This window comes from Paramormyrops kingsleyae, chromosome 2 (genome assembly GCF_048594095.1).
Source record: "Paramormyrops kingsleyae isolate MSU_618 chromosome 2, PKINGS_0.4, whole genome shotgun sequence".
In the NCBI taxonomy this organism is placed as follows: Eukaryota; Metazoa; Chordata; class Actinopteri; order Osteoglossiformes; family Mormyridae; genus Paramormyrops; species Paramormyrops kingsleyae.
This window is the reverse complement of record NC_132798.1, coordinates 22,272,513-22,293,180: the sequence shown is the minus strand read 5'-3', so window position 1 is coordinate 22,293,180 and position 20,668 is coordinate 22,272,513. Positions and strand designations below refer to the sequence as shown.

General features: G+C 46.2%; 1 protein-coding gene across 8 annotated transcripts in view; it reads right to left on the bottom strand.

The window, feature by feature from the left end:
* agtpbp1 (ATP/GTP binding carboxypeptidase 1) overlaps window positions 1–20,644 on the bottom strand; it is a 34,364-nt gene extending 13,720 nt beyond the window's left edge. For 2 of the 8 annotated variants that reach the window (XM_072708014.1, XM_072708020.1), the window contains exons 1-17: window positions 20,512–20,644; window positions 18,140–18,205; window positions 14,258–14,388; window positions 8,635–8,702; window positions 8,234–8,300; window positions 7,629–7,775; window positions 7,024–7,155; window positions 6,637–6,730; window positions 6,121–6,158; window positions 5,565–5,773; window positions 5,308–5,485; window positions 4,695–4,789; window positions 3,162–3,278; window positions 2,511–2,995; window positions 2,214–2,297; window positions 1,983–2,069; window positions 434–582 (exon numbers count right to left, since the gene is read on the bottom strand). In XM_072708014.1, the coding sequence (XP_072564115.1) occupies window positions 434–582; window positions 1,983–2,069; window positions 2,214–2,297; window positions 2,511–2,995; window positions 3,162–3,278; window positions 4,695–4,789; window positions 5,308–5,485; window positions 5,565–5,773; window positions 6,121–6,158; window positions 6,637–6,730; window positions 7,024–7,155; window positions 7,629–7,775; window positions 8,234–8,300; window positions 8,635–8,702; window positions 14,258–14,388; window positions 18,140–18,171 (2,113 nt within the window). In that variant the 5' untranslated portion in view covers window positions 18,172–18,205; window positions 20,512–20,644. Of the gene's footprint in view, window positions 1–433; window positions 583–1,982; window positions 2,070–2,213; window positions 2,298–2,510; window positions 2,996–3,161; window positions 3,279–4,694; window positions 4,790–5,307; window positions 5,486–5,564; window positions 5,774–6,120; window positions 6,159–6,636; window positions 6,731–7,023; window positions 7,156–7,628; window positions 7,776–8,233; window positions 8,301–8,634; window positions 8,703–9,560; window positions 9,671–14,257; window positions 14,389–18,139; window positions 18,206–20,413 lie in introns of those variants that run through there. The other 6 variants (XM_072708017.1, XM_072708021.1, XM_072708015.1 and 3 more) reach the window with 5 other exon arrangements.
* Window positions 20,645–20,668: the final 24 nt, after the last annotated feature.

The following is a 20,668-nucleotide window of genomic DNA, read 5'->3' as shown; positions in this document are numbered from 1 at the left end:
CAGGCAGGCGGACAGACAGACAGGCAGGATGGACAGGCAGGCAGACAGACAGAGACACACAGGCAGAGACAGACAGGCAGACAGACAAGCAGGCGGACAGACAGGCAGGATGGACAGACAGGCAGACAGACAGAGAGGCAGACAGGGACAGACTAAGAGGCAGCTAGATACGTAGACAGGCAGGCAAACAGACCGCCAGACACAGTGGCGGGCCGGTTTAATGACACGGGCCTTGGTCATTTGGAAGTCTGTGTCAGAGGATGCTGTCCCAGGAGAGCTCAGTGATGGATGCTCTGCCTCGGACACCAGATCAGGCCCCCCTTTCCATAAGGTCATGACCCCTCATGGTCATCATCATTAAACAAATGCACTGAAAGTCTGTGCCTGCCGAGCGCAGGCCCTCCCCCCTCCCCCCTCCCACCACCCAGCTTACCGTAATTAAATTGGCTGTTGGACTTCTCGCAGTTGATGATGTTGAACCGATACGGGGTGCCAGCACGCATGCTGCTCACCTCGAAGTAAAACCACTGGTGGTAATGGTTGCTGTTGATATCCGAGTTCAGGATGAGGTCATACTCAAACCTACAATGGCATCAGCAGCGCGCATCAGCGATGGCAGAGAATGCAGGACCACAGCTTTTCTTTTTTTTCCCCACATAAGTACTCTTCCAGTGAACAATAGAATTACAATATAGCGAGGAATTATGAATCATAAAGGAGCGATCCCACTTGAACTTTATACCCACCCCCCACAGCCCCTCGCCAACAGGATTTGGCTACTGATTAGAGCTGCCGCGATTGGTCGACATAGTCGACGATGTCGACGCAAAAAAAATGTCGACATCGATATCTTTAATCAACACGTCACTTAATATTTTTTTTATTAAGTTGTTTTAATTTCTCAAAACACGCCAACCGTTTTCCAGCTCTGTCCAACTTGAGTACTGTCAGATTTTGCAGTTTTGGATTTTATAATTAGGGAGTGTGAGTACCCGTGGATAATATTTATCTAGGAAGCTATTTCTCATTTACGTATGCTACAGTAAGTAGCCACAACAGTGTAATACTGTGGCGTTGAGCAGACCGAGGCAGACACTCGCTTACCGGGAAACATAGTCTCTAAGAAAAGAGCCAGCCTAAGTCCAGAACACGTGGACATGTTGACGTTCTTACACTATAACACAGAAGTCTGACCACCAGATGGATAGACGGTTGTCTTGCACTGTAAATGTGTTGCACTTTAACTTTTTTGCTTTGAAAAAGAGTTTCGTGGAATTTTGGATGTTAGTTGGAGTTGCGCTGCTGATGTTAAAATAAGTGCTCTTATTTGTTTATTTCTTGTTTGTATTTCTTGCTGGAGTTGTCCGTTTTACAAACAGACAAACAGTTGTCTGTCTGTTTTTCTTAGAGAACTTAAATGCCAGTACTTGACCACAGTATCGTCTAAACAAGCTGCCCTGTTTAACAGTTATACTTTGAAAAGGGATATATATCTTTTTCCAGTTAGAGATGCACTCCTTGCTGAAGTGAGCCCTCTTTGTTTGTTTGCAGTTATTGATGTTCAAAATATGCTGAATATAGAGCTGAAGACATTTTCCAAAATTATTTTAAAGGCTTTTACAGAAACTTTCTTAAAATCTGCACAATACTGTGAAAGATAAAATGTTTTGTGATAGTGGAGTGCACAGTGCAATTGTTAAAATAAAGAGAATTTAATCATAGATTAATCAAAATAAAAATAGTCGATAGTGGCAGCTCTAGTACTGATGTCTAAAACCAGACCTGGGCCCCAGCCCCCCCCCCCCCCCGCCAATCAGAGCCTTGTAAACATGCACACTGCAATCTTCATGAAGCAGAACTGTGTCCCTAAGGCACTCCCGACCCCTCCATCTTTAAAACAGGAGTGGAACCTGTACCTTGTTAAAGTGCACATGCAATTCATTAAGATCCATAATAATAAATAAAAATAAAAGCGCTCGTACTTCCTGACTTGGACAGCCTTCCTCAGGTTCCCAGACTCAAACAGGGAGTTGAATTTCAGACATTCTCCATCATCAACCACAGGACAGCTGGAAGAGAAGAGGAGGAATACAGGGAGGAGGTGACAAGGCCTGGGTACGAATCTAACGGGGAACTGATGGCTACACACGTCTTGCCTGCTCCAAAGCACCTATAGAGAGGCAGAGAGAGAGAGCGAGAGAGAAAGATCTCACCTCTGCAAATCCAAATCATACACCACTTTGTCCAGGATGTCGTTGGGGTGAATCATCCTCTCGATGTCTTGGAAGATTTTTGACCTACAAAGAGGAGTCCTCTTAACATACTACATATGCCAAGGGCGTATGAAATCCCACGATTCATTACCGCGTTTTACAGGAAGAAGTCTGCAAAAGCAAATGTACTCCATCTCAGTCAACAAACTAATCAATCAGTGACTTTGACAAGTAACCAGCTAACCGGCTGACCAACCCATCAACCCAAAATCCAGATGAAGATCAAATTGGCTTCACCTCTGGACCCCGTAGAGTCTCTCCACGATGTGCTCTCGGTACGTGGGGGCGATGTGCCCAAAGTAGTCTGGGTAGGCCACCTCGGAGTACTGGGGGACGGACCTGGTGTCCTTCACCATCTCGACATAGAGCTCGGGGTCATGAAGGGGCAGCAGGGCGGCCGTGTCAGGCACCTCCAGGACAGCCTGGTCCCCGGACGAGTGCGAGCTGCAGTCATCCTCGCGTTCCACCTCACTCTCTGCCGCAGGCCTCTGCCCATTCGGGGCCGCACCTCCGTCAAGAGCCACGCGGCCCAGCTCGCGCACCAACGCCTGCTCCAATCCCTCCCCCGGGCGCTGGTCGAGGGCCCTGTCTGCACACTCCAACTGGACCAGATTTGAATCCGAGGGTGTCATATCTGGTGCAGTAGGGACCACAATGCGGCTGAGGGACTTCGACGGCAGCGATGGTGTCTGACATGGGCTGCTGCCGTGAAAGTGATACCCCTGAGAGATAGAGAGGGAGAAAAGATGGAGGAAAATGTCGCAGCACCCCCTGCTGGGCAACATAATGTACAACAGGAATACAAATACAGAAAACAGAAATACACAGAAGGATGAACCACTGCCACGCTCTCCCCCCTGCAGGGTCCCATCCTTCAAGGTCCTGTACCTGAAAGTCCTCCGAAAGCTCAGAGAAGAAGCGCTCGTACATCCGCAGCTCCTCCATGGTCCGGCTGGCCTGTTCCCCAGGCCGCAGCTTGTTAAGGTCTGTCTCGATGTCGTCGTTCTGTCGTGAAGGTTGGGGGGGGGGGGGGTGTAATCACCAGCTTGTGCAAACACGAGTAAATAAAAAGCATACTATTACTGTTCCAAATAGAAGTGTGCAATCATCTGTATGCGTATAGAATATCATCTGTATGCATGAGAAGGCAAGGGACAGTTCAAACTGTATAGCCTATTATTTAGCTCTTAAATTGCCACTGTATGTGTATCATACAATGGAAAACTTCATCAGTCTTTCAATTGATTTAGTTTACAGTATTTCTTAATCATCCTCTTTAAAAACTTTTGAGTGTCTATTAAAGGTATCTGGGAAGTTAAAAAGCAGTGTTTTATAACTGTAAATGCAAACCGGTCCGTTAAACAAAATAAAACAAACAAAAGCGGGAGCCGCGGGGGCCCATGTCACGGGTAAGCGGGAGCCACAGGGGCCCATGTCACGGGTAAGCGGGAGCCGCGGGGGCCCATGTCACGGGTAAGTGGGAGCCGCGGGGCCCATGGCACGGGTAAAGCGGGAGCCGCGGGGGCCCATGTCACGGGTAAGCGGGAGCCGCGGGGGCCCATGTCACGGGTAAGCGGGAGCCACAGGGGCCCATGTCACGGGTAAGTGGGAGCCGCAGGGGCCCATGTCACGGGTAAGCGGGAGCCACGGGGGCCCATGTCACGGGTAAGCGGGAGCCACAGGGGCCCATGTCACGGGTAAGCGGGAGCCACAGGGGCCCATGGCATAGTACACAGTGTGAACAACAGCACTGCTTGTATGGATGTGTATTATGGTTTTTAGGGACATCTTGAGATTTCTTGGGGCAGTTTTGCCCTTTGCCTCAGCTAATTTCCGACGCTGGTGCAGGGTGAGTATGTGCGGACTGAGGTGCCGGGACCAGAGGTCATGAGCGGTGGGGTGATGAAAAGGGTGTCAGAGATGGTGAGACGGGGCACTGACGACAAGGTCAGGTGATTAAATCAATGTGATGTCACTATAGCTATATGAGCTACACACCACTCATGTGGACTCACACAGGAGAGGGTACTCTAGCTAAGCTTAGCTTTTTAACTGGAGACGACTGAGGGTCTGGCTCACCTCCTACACAGCGGAGAGTTTATCCCAGCATTACCTGAGATTTTAGACTTACTGTGACTTTTCTTTCAACAAAACAGAAGCTCGGAAACAACATTTCTCTGTTCAGTTCTGTTTGCTACAAATTTCATAGCTAATTGGAAATGTTTTCTACACAAAAACATACACAAAACTCAATGGAGAGCTCCTACTTATTGTAACAATGTTCAGTTAACATGCCTTGAAAATAAACGGTGATGGAAATTGGCAGATCAAAGGAGGAAGGTCATTACAAGTGAGGCCATGGTTGTGGGTGGAGTCACAGTGGGGGGGCATGGCAATGTGTACAACAGCAAGGCAAGGCACCTGCAAACAGCAATCCCTGTCATCCTCTTCGTTCTCCGTGTCATTCTCAGTGTCGGCGTCATCATTGTCATCGCTCTCATCGACGACGTCATCCACTAGCAGAGACACAGGGACAGGTCACTCTGGGGTCAGTGCTGGCCACGAGCGGGCATCCCCCAGAGCACTGCGTGCCGGTCTGCGCTCTTAGCAGAAGGGCAGTGGGAACACAGGGTGTAACCTAACTGTATATTTCTCTGATGTGCTGGGTGCACAGTGTCAGGCTAATATTGGATTTCTACTGTATCATGGTGTCATCCAGCGGGCAGAGAGTCCATGCTGAAAGACAGAGAATGATTTCAGGGCTGAAGCGCTGAAAGGCTTTTCTGAGTGAAAGAAAGGGGGCGCCATAGAACGCAAACAGGACTGCGAGACATATGCCCACTAGTGTGATTCACAGAATCCTACCAGTGACCGATTAGCTAGTTCAAGAGCAGCATTGAAAATAATCATTTGGACTGTTGTCTTTTGGACAACAGACACTCAAACATGGTTTGAGTTCCTGACATCACGCAGAAAGTCACAGGAGCAGTTCCTTGGTGAGTACTCATTTAATGAGCTGTGCAGCGCCCCCTACCTTCGGGTGGCTGCCGGTACAGCTGGGCCACGGGCCCCTCAGCGGGTACATGGGGCAACCGGTACTGGAAGACGCTCTTGATGGTGGGCACGGGCAGTCGATTCTTCGGGAAGCACTTGCGCATGATAAGGCTGGAGGTGTTGACGAGGGGATCCAGCGTCCGCACGGGAAGGCACTCCTGCATCAAAGGTTAAAGGTCAAAGGTAATCTACACCCAGGAAGGAAGAGAAAAGAAAGTGTGCATTGCTCATGCTCACGGTGGATGTGCTGTAGAGAATCCTCATCCCGTCAGCGTCGAGGAAGGCCTTCCGGCCCAGCTTGATGTTGGTGACATTCCGGATGCATCCCAAGATGCCCTTGCGGATGTGGGCATGCCTGTGCCTTGTGTCGTTACGGTGCCAGTCCTGGTAGATGGTCAGCAGGGCAGGAACATAGGTCCGGTCCACAGCGCGGCGGGAGTTGGCTTCTGGGGACAGCGAGGGGGGGGGGGGTGGGGGCAATCAAGCAGAGACCTTACAGAAAGCACAACGTAATCTATTTGCTGTTAAAAGTGTATCACATATTTTTAAGTTTATTTACTTGCCACAGTAATAAGTTCATACCCAAAAATCCGGTACCCAATGTCATCAATGATCTCGTTAGAGAAACAAACCCTTTATTGACAGAGCTACAATGCTAAACGCTAATAAGCCCACGCATGGGGGCGAAAAACAAACAGAAGAGTCTGATTAAATTCAGAGAGAAGCACAGATGTGCGCCACTGAGGAGCTTTGGAAATCATCAATTTGGAAAAAGTCCCTGTCCCAGACTCACTGGATTTCAGCAGTACTGTCAGTGTGTCCAGCACCACCCTGTCAACACAAAGAGGGACACTTAATAACAGCCAGGGCCTGGGCATGGCACTGAACATCATACATACACACGCACACACACGCCGGGTATACCTATCCTTATGGGGACCGCTCATTCACTTCTATGTGAAAAATACTAACGCTAACTATGACAACCTTAACCCCTACCCTGCCCTAACCATAACCATAAGTAACCAAGCAAAATACAAGAGTTTTTGCATTTTTAGTTTTTTCATAGCAGTCACTGATTTTTATAAAACCGGTTCCCATAAGGGAAAAAAAATTGATATTTAATCACGTTATGGGGGCATTGTGTCCCCATAAGGTATGGTATACCCGCTCGCGCATACACACACACACACACACACACACAATCAATCACACGTAAACCCAGTTGCACTTACAGATGAGTGTAAATCTCTCCTACACACACACACACACACACACACACACACTTTAGCACACTTTTAGCACGTACTTCTGAATGCTGGTGTTCTTCTTACTGTATGGCCCAATTATTTTAAACAGAAGCTCCACAACACCGTTTTTCCCAAGAGACACTGCGTTCACCGCTGGATGAATGAAAGTACACTATTAGTGGCCTGACTAAAAATACACAGCATCTACATCAAAACACACACAAGGTCTATGTTAACATTCAGCGTCTATATTAATTCACTGCAGGTCAACAGTAACATGCAAGGTCTACGTCAACGCACACGGGGTCTATGTTAAAAACATAGATAAAGGCACGCTGCAGACATGCAAAGCATGTAAACATTGAAAGAGACTAAAGGCTCGAGCACTCTCATGTCGGCATGGACCACTGGTGTTCAGCAAGGCTCCCAATAGCCGCAGTACTCACTGTTGCTGGAGTAGACCCTGAGAACCTGTAAACAAGGCAGGAGGAGTTTTTGGTTCTGTAAGTTCTGCTTCAGGAGGTTCACGGTGATGTTGAGGGCTCCGTTCACTCGCGCCTTGACGCCAAACTTCTTGTCTGCATGAAGGAGATGGTTCATGAGCAAAGGGGGAAACCCGATTTGTTTAATAGGTCTGGATCAGTCCTGATACCGATCTGAGATTGGTGCATCTCTATTTAAAAGGGATGGCTAGGTACACAAATGTAGCAGTTACCTCATCACAACCACTAGGTGGCAGTGTCTGTCCAATTAGGCAACACCAAACCTGGGGCCTGTATCACAAAAGCAGAATTTCTTCCTTTGCCTTTAACTTGTTGGAGTTAAAGTAGCCTGAGTTAAATATAAGTGAACAAAGATAATGTCCATTTAAACTGGGGTACCTTAAATCTGACAAGTGATCCGGCTCAGCAAGAAATCCTGCTTTGAGATATTAGCGGTAATGCTAATCTGGGCAAAGCTGATGTCCGCCAGAGGGAGACAGTGCCTGTTCCATCAGGGCACATACTACAGTCCTCCTGTTCCACGGAGGAAGGACACGACCCTCTCGTACCTTTGGGTCCCACCTTGGCGAGGATGGAGTGAAGCTGCAGCATGAGTTCCTCGCTGGGAGGGACATCCTTACTGGCACTGAGCAGCAGCTGAAGCAGGATGGCCGTCCCCCCCTTGGACACCAGCACTCCCACCCTGTTGCCCCCGCCTGCCAGACAATAACGGGGAAAACAAAATGCAAGTCTTCCAGTAGTCAGGTCTCCAAGCACCGACAGAGCAATGTCCCAACAGGTAACAGTGGGAAAACGGAACTGAACAGGAAAACCAAGCAGAGAAAGAGAGGGTAAGAAAGGCTGCGGGGGGCCTGGAAATGATGCACAGGGAGGAGAAGTGAGAATGATCTCGGTGTTTTCATTTCATTAGCCGCTGCAGCTCCAGCCATATACATTTACAATTACTCAAGTGATCAATCTCAGTTAATGAATTATGAACTAGCATAACTGAGAAGGATAACCCCGGATACTCTGCGTTTGATGGGAAGCTGGCCGGTGAATGGATGGATAATAATTAGCAAGCCTCCAACTGGTTTACCATAACCTTTATGGGTCAAGGCATTCTGCTCACCACTGGTTTGCCAAATACTAAAACAAAAAACCATTTCCTTACCTACGGAGACCAGTTCATTTAGGATACACAGGATGTTCAGTACGGTCTGGAGATCCTGCATGTTCTGCTTAAGAAAAACGGGGGGGGGGGGGGGGGGGGGGTTAAAAGCTTCAGGCAGGGGGCCCGTGAAGACACACAAGGAGGTATCGAAACGAACAGCCTCCCTCCCTCAGTCACACACATGCGCGCACGCAGACGAGAACGAGTCCGTCCTGCAAACACTACATCGGACCCAAGCTGACAACCTGATCTGAGATCAATCTGCTCAGGTGTGTGCTTCCTTTAACAAAATGAGGGAGCCCCTGCATTACACGGCAGGTGCCGTTATGTGTAGAAGTCACCATTGGACTGGCACACGGTGCTCCGGGCTATTTTCAGCGCGTGGCTGAGAACACACTCACCTCCAGGGCGGCCAGGATCACCTCCATGCCACTCGAACCCTTGGCCGTCATCTCCTTCTTGGTCTTCTCTGGAAGACGCAAAAAGGTGCAAGTTAGCAATTCACAGGTACTAGACATGCAGTAGTGGATCATGCGCTTTAGCCCACAAAAGCAGTATTTTCAGGTACAATATCCCCGCAAACACGGACAATATGTTCGCTAATACTGTAAAACGACCGCTGATTGTTTTTTACATTTAGAGCAAATTCAAACCCATGTTCCGGGGGACTAACAAAACATATTTACTGGTTTGGACTTTGTGTTCTGTCTGATTAGGGTCAGGGTAAACCTTCCAGAAAACATGCCACCCTGTGCTATTTAAACAGCGTGAGAAACTCAGAATTTCATGGGGCAGCTTTTCTGGTCTCGAGGGATTCCCCGGACAGCTCGAGCTCCCTAAACTCAGCAGTGAGTTCCCACTGTGCATTACGTACCTAAATACACAACTCCAACTATCGCTAAGCTAAAACCTGGACCAGGATCCCCAAAGCGGCCAAAGGGCCACGGTGTCATCACCTCTAAACCGTCGGGTGGATTTTCTTCAGCTTAAGCCATGGACGTGGGGCACAGCACCAAATACACTCCCATATGCCAACACCTCATCTATTTTCCACCTTGCGGGCAATGGCAATAAATCTCCGGGCTGCAAAAACTATGGGTAATTCAGCCTGGTAATTTAGAGCGTCGTAAATAAAAGCCATTTGGAAACAGATCTAACCACGATCTGCGTCTAAGCTGGAAGCGTGAATATAACCTCTGTAAATCTCCTGTCACACTCCACCTCTAACGGCGTCTTTACGGAGAAAGCAGAAGCAGTTTGATACCGAGCCTTCTGATCGCGGTCACCAGCCTTCTGATCGCGGTCACCAGCCTTCTGATCTGCTCACCTTGGGCGCCAAGCGGCTGGCTGCCTGGTACCCCGGCAGCCCTGGAGGGGCCCGTGCACCCTCCACCGCAGTAATCCATGCCAGCGGAGAGGGTGACACCGACTGGCAACTGTATTCCCGAGCCGTTTTGGGCATCGCATGGTTACGCCCACCCCGGAACGCAGAGGTCTGTAAACAAGGGCTGACTGACAGGCCATCTGCAGAGAGTCCACTGGAGAGAGGGGGCAAGGAGAGCCAAAGCTCCCCCCTCCTATACTGTACAAAGATGAAACCTTCTCGAGAAGCACCTGTTGGAATAACCTAAAAACCCAGATAAGTCGCTAATTCAAATCCCAGGGTTGCAGAGTGAATTCACTCTGCTAAATTAGCGAAATGTCCTGCAGTGGCCTTGCTAAGGACTAGGGGTGGGCACTATGACCTAAAATCGTCATCACGGTATTTTTCACTTTTTGGATATTGACGGTATTATACCACGGTATCACTTTTTCCAAGTTTTGGGAGGAGTCCCTTTATGCAAATAAAAAATATATATTTTAGAATATATTAAGTACACCTTAATTGCTATTACAGTTTGGTATGGGAGGTCTTTTTTCGAAAAGATATAAAAAGTGACATATAGTGAAGATATAAAAAGTAACGCCAATGGAATGACAAGCTGCTTCAACAGAAAAAAATGCATTTTACTGTTCATATCAAATAAAACGCAGGTTTGCTCATTTTGGTCAGCTGGCTTGAGTGAGATTTTCAATTCCAGATAAGACTGCACACACATGCACATGGTTTTACATGCAGTTGTATTTCCTTGTAAATAGTTTGTAGGGTTTGCAAACTACCTCAATGCTTTTGATGTAGTTAATTTTAGGTTTATAATCTAATAATATAGATTTGCTATAAGATTTTCTGTGAGCATCTGAAAGCACGAGTGTCACTCCAGGTGTGTGTTGGCAACCCTGAAAACATACATTTTTTTGTTTCACCTGAATTGATTTGTCAAAAAACAAACTTTGATGAACAGGAAGTCACCAATAAACTATGTCTATTTATCTAGCATTTTTAAAAATACATACTGCGTTTGAAAACTTTACAAAGCTTTACAATTTCAGGACAGAGCAGCCACTCTATTAGGCTTTTTGACTGAGGCGTTAGATTTGCTGCTGTTATTAACACTAATGACACATTAGTGCAAACAAAAGAGCTGCGTGCACCAAAGTACGTCATGTTGGCGGTTAAAGGAGTCTGACGTTCACTGGTTTGTTAAATGGCGCTTCTAGTGTTAACGGAGTAGTTCTGCCTTTTTCCACGCGCCTTGCATGAAGGCACTGCCGCATATATGCTGATTTAGCAAATATGTTTTACATCTTAATTTGCTACTATATATACATAACCGGGTTATTTTCGTTTAATATGTATAATTACACAAAATCTGTTTATTTTGAATTTGTTGATTTGCTATCAAAACACGGCATCAAGAGTGTGGTTAATAGAAAATTCACACAACACAGATAAACCGGTTACATATACTATAAAAGACAAGTATTCAGATTACAACTGAAGCTTTGAAGAAAATAAAGTGCTTTATTTTCCATAAATAGGATGGTATATAATAGGGCTATTGACTTATTGGGTGGTATATAATAGGGTTAATGGTATAGTGCAATCCATGTGGTGGCACACAAGCACAGCAGTAATGACTATGACAGCGGTGTATTACTCAGCCCTACTCAGGACCTCACCATGGGGCGTGGGAGGGCTTGCAGGAAGAGGGAGCTTATAGCACCATGGGGACAGTATCTGTCTAACAGCATCAGCAGCGTGGCTAAGGACCCCATGATGCGGCAGGGGGGGGTCTTACAGCTCAGTGCGGACAGTATTCAACAAACAGGATCTGGCAGAGGGGTTGAGGGTTAACAACAGACCCAGTTAAATGTAAGCATTTTAAAACCAGCTGCCACCAATATGGGACAGAATAATCAGGGTGGTGGTGGTAGAAGGGGGAGGGGGGTTTCACCCAATGGGGCTGTAAGCCAAATATGCTCCGGTGGGGTAATGTGGAGCATCCGGTTACATCTGATGCAGTCTGACATCAGGATACTGGCGATGGTGGTCACGCTGTCCCCAGACAACCTCTGGGTGGTACGACAAAGCGGGCCAAACGCAGCCCAAGGTCATCGCAGCGACAGAAAACACAGGCAGCGGCTCTCCCTGTACAGGGTTCGTACACTTTTTGATTTCCGTAACTTTTTCATGACTTCAAGCTAAATTTCCAATAATCGATTCAGAAACAGATTTTTTTTGTTCAGCCCATTCAGGAAAATGTTCTAAGTTGTTACATGATCATCATCGCATGACACCGTTACAAACAAGTACTTTGTGTAGAGCAGCGATTCTCAGGTCGAGGCAAATGCTGAAAGGGTCACAAGGCAGAGGTGGAAAATGTAAGCATTTTAAAACCAGAAAGCTCCTGTGCTGTTCCACGATCAGATTTCCCAGCCCAATCATAGAATTAACCTATATAAACGGTCTGTAAATGTTTAGTGCAAAACTAGTGAACACCCAACCAATCCAAGAAGCCAAACCACAGATGCTTAATTTAAAATTCACTGGCACATCCAATTACATCTGTAGGCATTGATTGGCGCAAACTACAGACTGCACTGCATGGCTGATCATAGCGTTAATTTAAACCTACGGTATATTTGATATAGGGTCGTGACTGAGCTGTCATGGTAAAAATTGGGTTGCAGTGCAAAAAAGGTTGAGAACCACTGGTGTAGAGGAAGCAGATGCTATGATCTTGCATTCATCCTTTGGATATGGATGCACCTTCCAGTGCATATGATTTTACAGATATGCATGTTGCTTTTCTCTCTTGTTCAGACACTATCAAAAAAGTTGCATAGTTTCATTTCTATCTGGTCTAATAATGGTGAGCTGAACAATTATTAACCACACTAGACATTTTCAATAACAACAATAATTATTGAGTTATAAAAGTTAGTGCTAAAAGACTAATTAATTGGGCATGTAGTTATTACCCTAATGTGACATAAGCCCAATATACTGTACACATCGCGAAAGAGCGATTTAAGTAATGCTATACTTAACAATAATAATAATTCCATGAACAACACCACAGTGCACTTTTCATGTAAACATGTAGAAAGGAAGGTTCTTGGGTGTGTGTTGTAGCTGTTAGCATCTGCATGGAATTATAAACTAGAAATGACTTTATACACACACACGCCTTTATTTTCACACTGACTGATTTGAACTTTACATTCTGTATCTAAATTTCTCTGCTAGCTTGTAGTCACAGCAGAGCATCTTTTTCACAGGTAGCACATTAAGTGTTTATATGCGAAATGCACTGTGGCATCTCAAAACACCACACACACGCACAACTGCACACACATACACGTTCATGTCTGTGTTTTGTACCATCTGACATTTAGGCTTCATATGGTCTTTACACATTCTACTCTTCAAGTTAACAATAATTGTTATATATAAAAATATTCCTTTTAGCATTGTCCACAAGACCACACATCTGCAATAATAATGACATTGACACTGACCACGCACGCACGCACGCACGCACGCACCTTTTTTGTTTATAGCATCTAATATTTCAACTTTATACATTCTACAACAGGTTGGGTACCTTTCAAGATAACGTTTTATTTCATTCTGTTGTGACACAATTATAATGCATATATCATGCTTATGTCACATCAGGCCAATTTTAATGGCATGCGTAAATTATTTGTCTCTTTGCACAAACTTTAACAACTTTATGGTAAATTTACACAGATTGTTACCTTTTATTTCACTTGTTCCAATTCAGACATATTATTCAGCATATCAGACAAAACAAGGAACCTCCTTGTTGAAATTTTTACAAATGTTGAGTATCAGTGGTTGTGATTAAAAACTAAAATGTTATCATGCGGTAATAAGAAAACAACAACACGAGACACGATATAGCAAGAATTAATAATGCATTACAGACTGAACCATTTGCCCCTAAATGGAAAAATATTAGCCTCAGTAAATCTTAATACTGAAAGACCTTTTTAACATGTACATTTGTACTGTGTTGACCCAATTTAATGTCACCACCAATTTCTAAACGCATATTTTAATGCCAATGCTCCATAGGTAAGGGCCGTGTGGAGACGTATTTTCTCTCGTTTTCTGTCCCGATGGCCTTTCACAGTCACAACCCTGCCTGCATGGCGGTGTGCGGTTTGCAACCCTATCTCAACAGAACTCAAAGAACAGCGACTAATATGTGCATTTTTAGCCCAGGTAACAGTCCCCACACTTCATAGTCGACAGAGTTCAAATCTTTGCTCATCAGTCCTTGTTGGGCATTATTTTACATTAACATCAAATCTAAAATAAAGGTTTCCTGATCAAAGAGTTACTGAAGGCCAACTGTGATTATGAGTGAAGAAACGTCTGGCTTCAGACAGATGCGCTGGCTGTCGGGGGATTTAGCAGCATTCCCCCGGGACAGGCTGGGGGGGGAAACCCGGTTCCCGGACCGCAATCTTAGCACCAGCTAAGATGGGATCGCCATCTACTGCAGGCAGGGCCACAATACATCACAGGGGATTAAAGGGAGGCAGATGGGCTCATCAACCGTGCTTTCGGGAACTGCGGACAGGGGGGCCAAGGCAAAGCATTGTGGGTACCTTGCGTCTGGATGAGGTGGAGGATTTTGCCAGTGACGTGTCGAGCCATCTCGGCATCACCCGGCACAGCCTCCCCATTCATCCTCTCCAGCTGGCCCAGGAGCATGACGACCCGCGAGTTACTGGGAACTCTGGGGAGAGAAGAGACGGAGACTGCAGATAAAGAGAGACACACAGACCCAGTGTCTGACGTGACAGTTCATCAGTTCAATCCCCACCAACTGCCCCGCCCCACACCAGTGGGGGGTACGATACACATCACCCCACCCTGCCCCATTGGGGGGGTCCTGAAAGCACTGACAGCCCTGCCACACCAGAGGGTCCAATCAGCATTAATCACCCTTCCCCACCTCCGTTTATGAGGACACGCCCCCTCTGGGCCCATGAGCCCAGCCCAGACCACTGGGGGCCACAGATGCTGCCTGCTGATGGATAACCCAGAGCAACCAGAGGAAACACCCACTGCTGGCACACTGTGAACCCTGCAGTTTGCTCAGTGTGACCGAGACCCATTATCAACATAACTGCCCACGTGCCCTTAAAGGGGCACAGGGCAGAGTGTGATGGACACTGGTACCCATCTGTGTGTAAACACGGCTCTGTCTGCTTATGTGGCAGGGTCATGCCAGTCGTTACCTCCCGCTGCCCCCCCCCCCCCCCCAAAATACCCTTGTCAAACTGATAGCGGCTAAATTCAGACGACCCAGAGGGGAACACCGGTGCTATATTTTTGCTGAAGCCTTCATTAATGCCAGCAGCACGTGAGGCGTCCGTAAATAACAGCCTGTCACGCTGGAGCTGCCTCCAGCTGGCCCCCAGGCCCCCGGCCTCCCCCACACAGGGGGCACAGCTCCTGTGAGAACCCCGAGAACTGAGGGCCATGGAGGGCAGCGTCCTGCATCAAACAACCCACGGTGTCTTAAGGCGAGGACACAACCTGAATGACGGCCGTCTCATAAATACGTAATACAGCCGAGGGAGACATGGAGAGGGCCAGGAATCCGAGGCACTCCAAACGTCCGAAAATAACCCATCACTGTCTGCAGGCCAGAGAGTCGGGGTTCTGTGTGTGTGTGTGTGTGTGTGTGTGTGTGAGTGAGAGGATGGGAAACACTGCTTATTAATGGAATTAAATCCAGATTTATTTTGCCAATCTAGTCACTAGATACTGACAGACGTTAAAAATTAATCCCATTAGTAGGCAAATTAGTCAGTACAATTATGATATCAGTGTCTGTGCTGGCATTGACGTCATTGTTTTGTTCCATAAAGAATGAGGGGATGGTATTTAACTACAACAGTGATATGTGACGGTCAAAGGCCACCTGCGTATTAAGCGGAATGCAGAGTAATACGGCAGTGTTTATGTCGGCGGTGCTTGTACTTCCTGCCCCCTACACCTACCTGCCCCTTTCGTATGATGAAGGGGTCGCTGGCCAAAACAAAAGAAAACGGCACCTTTGAGAGAGGCAATCCCTGACATCCTTCCCCACATGGCCGAGCGACTTTGTCGTTCTCCCTACACCGTCCACTTTCCCAAGTCCGCTGGCTGATTCCTTGCTAAATTATGCAGAAACCCGCGTATTGATTCCATCCCCAAACCCCGGAGCAACCTGCTCTCCTTTTATCTCACAATCAAACATTTAACAGCTGATCTGCTTCCAAATTAAGACACTCTGCATTTAGCCCCCCATTTTTGGCTTCCATTATTCCCACCCCCCCCCCCCCCAATAACGGCCTTTAGGTAAAGTGTAACTCTCACTGAATTTCAGAAGCAAAAACATCAAACATGGCCACACAAACAGGGACAAGGCGACCAGTCTAACTTGTTATCCAAGTGTTTGGGTTCCTTAACCTTGCTGTGCTCAGATAACTCCAAGGTCAGCATGGAAACTTCCTTAACTAATCACTTCACAGCGAAAGCTCCGAAGCTCCTGCCATGTGCTGTCTGTCATTCATTGGTGTCTAACAATTAGGAACCAATAAGATGTGTCCACTCTGTGACTGACAGCATACTATTATCCCGCCCACTCTGGGTTATCAAAGCTCCCATCTCTGCCCTTGAGTGTGTTATGCAGATATCTGACAATAGGTGTGGGTGGTAGGATTTGGAGACTTGTTCGGCAGCTCGTGTTTCGAATTCCTAATGAGTCTCCAGGATCCGATACAAGTAAAAAAATGTCCCATCATATTGAAGGCGCTTACTTCACCTCTTAAACAGGCTGCCCCCCTGTAGTGGAGCTGCAGACGCTAGTGCGTGACGCCCCCAGAGGCTGCGCGGCCCTAGGGCGGTCACATGACACCATATTTCAGAGAAACAACTCATACCCAAGCAAAGCTTGGCTTCATGTACTGTTCCACACTAGGCGCTGATGGCTGACAGGGACGGCTACCGTGCATGTGCTGTTAAATTATTTATGGCAGGGGAAATGAAAATGTACACATGGCAGGAATGCAGGCGTGCCTGATGCAGCTCAGGCATCCAAACGCTCCCAGACCGACTGCAAACAAACACCCCCCCCAACAGCCAGCCTTGAAGCCTCCCTGGCAATTCAACAAACTGTCATTTTACAAGATGGGGGGGGGGAGGGGGGGAGGTTAAGCAAATCAAGTGCCAAAGAAACTAATAATCATAATAAATCACTTACTAAGGAAAAATGTTTACATGAGTAATAAACTAACGCTCCAGATTCCTCAACGACTCGCTCATGGCACATGGCCACGTTGGCATGAAACCACCTTCAAATAAACTTCAAATCCCGTCTGTGCTTCTTGTGCTCAGAGTGTATTTAAAAGGTTGTTACTGCAACACAAAGCCTTAGGAGCAAAGCAGGCAAGGCGAGCAGTGAGTCGGCTTTGAGCATGGACTGAATCAACTTTGGAAGGTTTACACAGATAGGAACTACAGAGAGTGGGGTGGGACTTGGCTTGGTGTACCCAATCTGAGTAGGTCAGCAGCTACCACAGACCCGCCGACCTTACTGACTGAACAGCCCCTTACCAACAGTGCCAGAAAATCCTCCAATAGGAAATGTCCTTACTGACTGAACAGCCCCTTACCAACAGTGCCAGAAAATCCTCCAATAGGAAATGTCCTTACTGACTGAACAGCCCCTCACCAACAGTGCCAGAAAATCCTCCAATAGGAAATGTGCATGCGGTACAGTCCCAACAATATGGCCATGCTGACTGCAGTACACGTGTGACCTGAACCTCCGCTGCCTGATATTCTCAATATTCTGCGGGATTTGGCATTGATAATTTTGTATGCAAAATTCAAAATTCCCTCAAAAAAACTGCTAACAGAGAGCATCAGTGTTGCAATGGTGTCTGTGCTGAGAAGCTGGGCAGCGGTATACAGTAGCAACTAAAAGACACAAAAAGGCAGCCAAGCAGACTTATACACACACTGGAAAAAAATTAATGAGACAACACAATCGGAGTGCAAGCTTTGCACTTAAATGCACAGCCTATGTTACTGTGGACTGGCGGGTCAAACAACTGCACACACCTGTACCTTAACTGTTCCTGCACACACCTGTACCTTAACTGTTCCTGCACACACCTGTACCTTAACTGTTCCTGCACACACCTGTACCTTAACTGTTCCTGCACACACCTGTACCTTAACTGTTCCTGCACACACCTGTACCTTAACTGTTCCTGCACACACCTGTACCTTAACTGTTCCTGCACACACCTGTACCTTAACTGTTCCTGCACACACCCATACCTGAACCATTCCCGCACACACCTGTAGCTGAACCGTTCCTGCACAGCCTTGTACTTGAACCATTCCCATATACACCTGTACCTGAAACGTTACAGCACACCGCAGAATCCACTGCCACTTAAGACGATGAGGGGAAATACAGTTCTTACCCTTTTTCGGTAGTCATTTTGGGCTTATTCATGTCTCCCTACGATCACTTCGCCATCGCTTACGGCCTGCAAAAAAAATCAAACAGTTAAACACTTTACGAGAACAGCACACATTATCACCACCATCTCCTGGACATTTAGTAAGATGGTCCAACATATATCTAAATTTCACTTGTTACTGGTACAGTTGTGAGAAAAGTTTTACAAACTCATTGGGGTTATCTGAACTTCTGTATGACTAGCTCTTAAAATGTGACCTTATTTTTATCTAAGTCATAATAACAAAGACAGTTATTTAACAAACACACACGACACCTTACACCGCCATATCTTTATCGAACAAATAATTTAAAACAAGTTAACTGATGAAAAGGTTTGTGAACCTGACTTCATAAGAGGGTAACTGGAGTTTTGGTAGTTTGCTATTCAGAACAGAATTCTGTTCAAGTGAAATTCGTCCTGATCAAAAACGTTGTCAGCAGACCTCGAAAGAAGAGCTGTTGAGGCTGACAAGGTAGGACAGGGTCACAAAAGGATCTCTAATATCAGCCCATGGTCAGGCAGATAGCTCAAAAATGGAAGCAATTCAGCACGGTTGCTGTTCTCCCGCAAGGTCAAAACGTAGAGCCCTCAAGAAATGTAAAAGCACTCTAGGGTGACAGCTAAGGATCATCAAACATGTCTTGTACATTAAAATGTCTGTAGGCATGAGATTACATAAGAATAATACTGAGCAGGAGTGTTGTTTTGGGGGGTGGGGGTGGGGAGTTACCACAGAGACCATCACTCTTGCCAAAAAGAAACACTGCTGCCAGCCAAAAGGCCCGCAGCACTACTGGAACAATGTTTGGTACCAGCACCAAAACCTCATCCTAACTACAGGAAGGTGGAGGGAGTAGGATGGTGGAGGGAGTGTAATGGTGTGGGGTCACTTTGCGGCCTCAGAGCCTGGAAGGATTCCAAGATGTATGAGAAAATTCTGCAGCGGGGTATCAGTAGCTAGTCAACAGCCAGGCAGCTTTAATTTACAACAGACAAGTCAGAGTCCTGACCTCATTCCCATTACAATGCTGTGGTGTGAAATGAAGCAGGCCTTTCAAGCAGGATATCTCAAAAATATACATCACAGTTTCATATACAGGAATGGTCCAAAATACCTCCTAACCATTACACAGGTCTGACAAGCAGCTAAAGAAAGCATTTGCTGGAGGTTGTTGCCAATAAAGCCAATAGGAGATCACATACTTTTTACGATCAATGACCATTACTGTTTAACTTGTTTGTTGAACATGGCAGTGTAAGATGTGGTCTGCTTAGTTTGTTAAATATCTGTCTTAATTCATTATTTTGACTTAAATGAAAATTAGTTCACATTTTATTAAACATTCGTGACGAAATCTAGATAATTGCTAACTTTTTTCCTCACAAACATAATTTCACAGGATTAACGAATGACGAGGATTTACGAATATCTGATAAACAAACAAACCGAATCTCACTGTGACATCAATAACTCATTTATATTTACTGAGAGGGATACCAAATTTTGGAACTGTTCACAGCTGTCACTTTTTTAAAATGCCATAGTCAGCCAAAATTCTAATAGCAAAATAACAACAGCATTGCGTTTTACTTGAATCCCCGAAAAAGGAAGTAATTAGACACAATATCGATTGCTTAATTTTAGTTAATTAAAACATATTTGCAGAAATTAATTTCAAGTCCAGATTTAAACGTAAGATCGTTGTTTTTAAGTAGTTTCGCGGATGAACACAACATTTAGTAAATATACCGTGCATTACACTATACAGATAGCCATTTGATTTCCAAAACCCACATTAAACTGTTTTTTGGAAATATTTATCGAAATATTTGCATATTTGTATTCATTCGTGTTTTGGGAATATTACAGCTTCTGAAACTGACCACGATGCCTGCTGCTCGAAATATCAAGCAACCCAAAAATAACAACATTTTTTATAAACCAACAATAAAAGTCGTGACTGTTTCAAGCCTTCAGGCAGCAGAAAAACAACGAGTCCACGTAATTCCCGCTTTGCATTTCAGAAACCGAGCCGCTTAAATGCCCGTTTAAATGTCCCCAAATGCCTTGAGCGCCACTAAGCGTTACGCCCCTGGTAAGTGAAGGAGTTGGCGGATAAACTGTCACCTCAGCCGGGCCCGAAAATCGCCGTCAGGTCGTCCTGACACGCAATCACCGCAATCTGAGGGTAACTTAGGCTCACTAGCTCGGGAGCATAGCAAGGGCTGTACCTGCTTGGCATTTCACCCAGCTGCCCATCAAGCTCAGTCAGACAGAAATCAGTAAACACACGACTGTGCAGACGAGTAAAGCAGGGATGCATACGAACCGCATAGGGAGGGAAGGAAGGAAGTACCGTCACATTAAAGGTAGAGTTTTCGCCCACCGTACACAAGAAACTGCCGCGATGTTACGATACAAACACTCCCATTCCAAGAACGCTCGCTGTCAATACATATCAACGCGAGACTTTGGTCACTAATGAA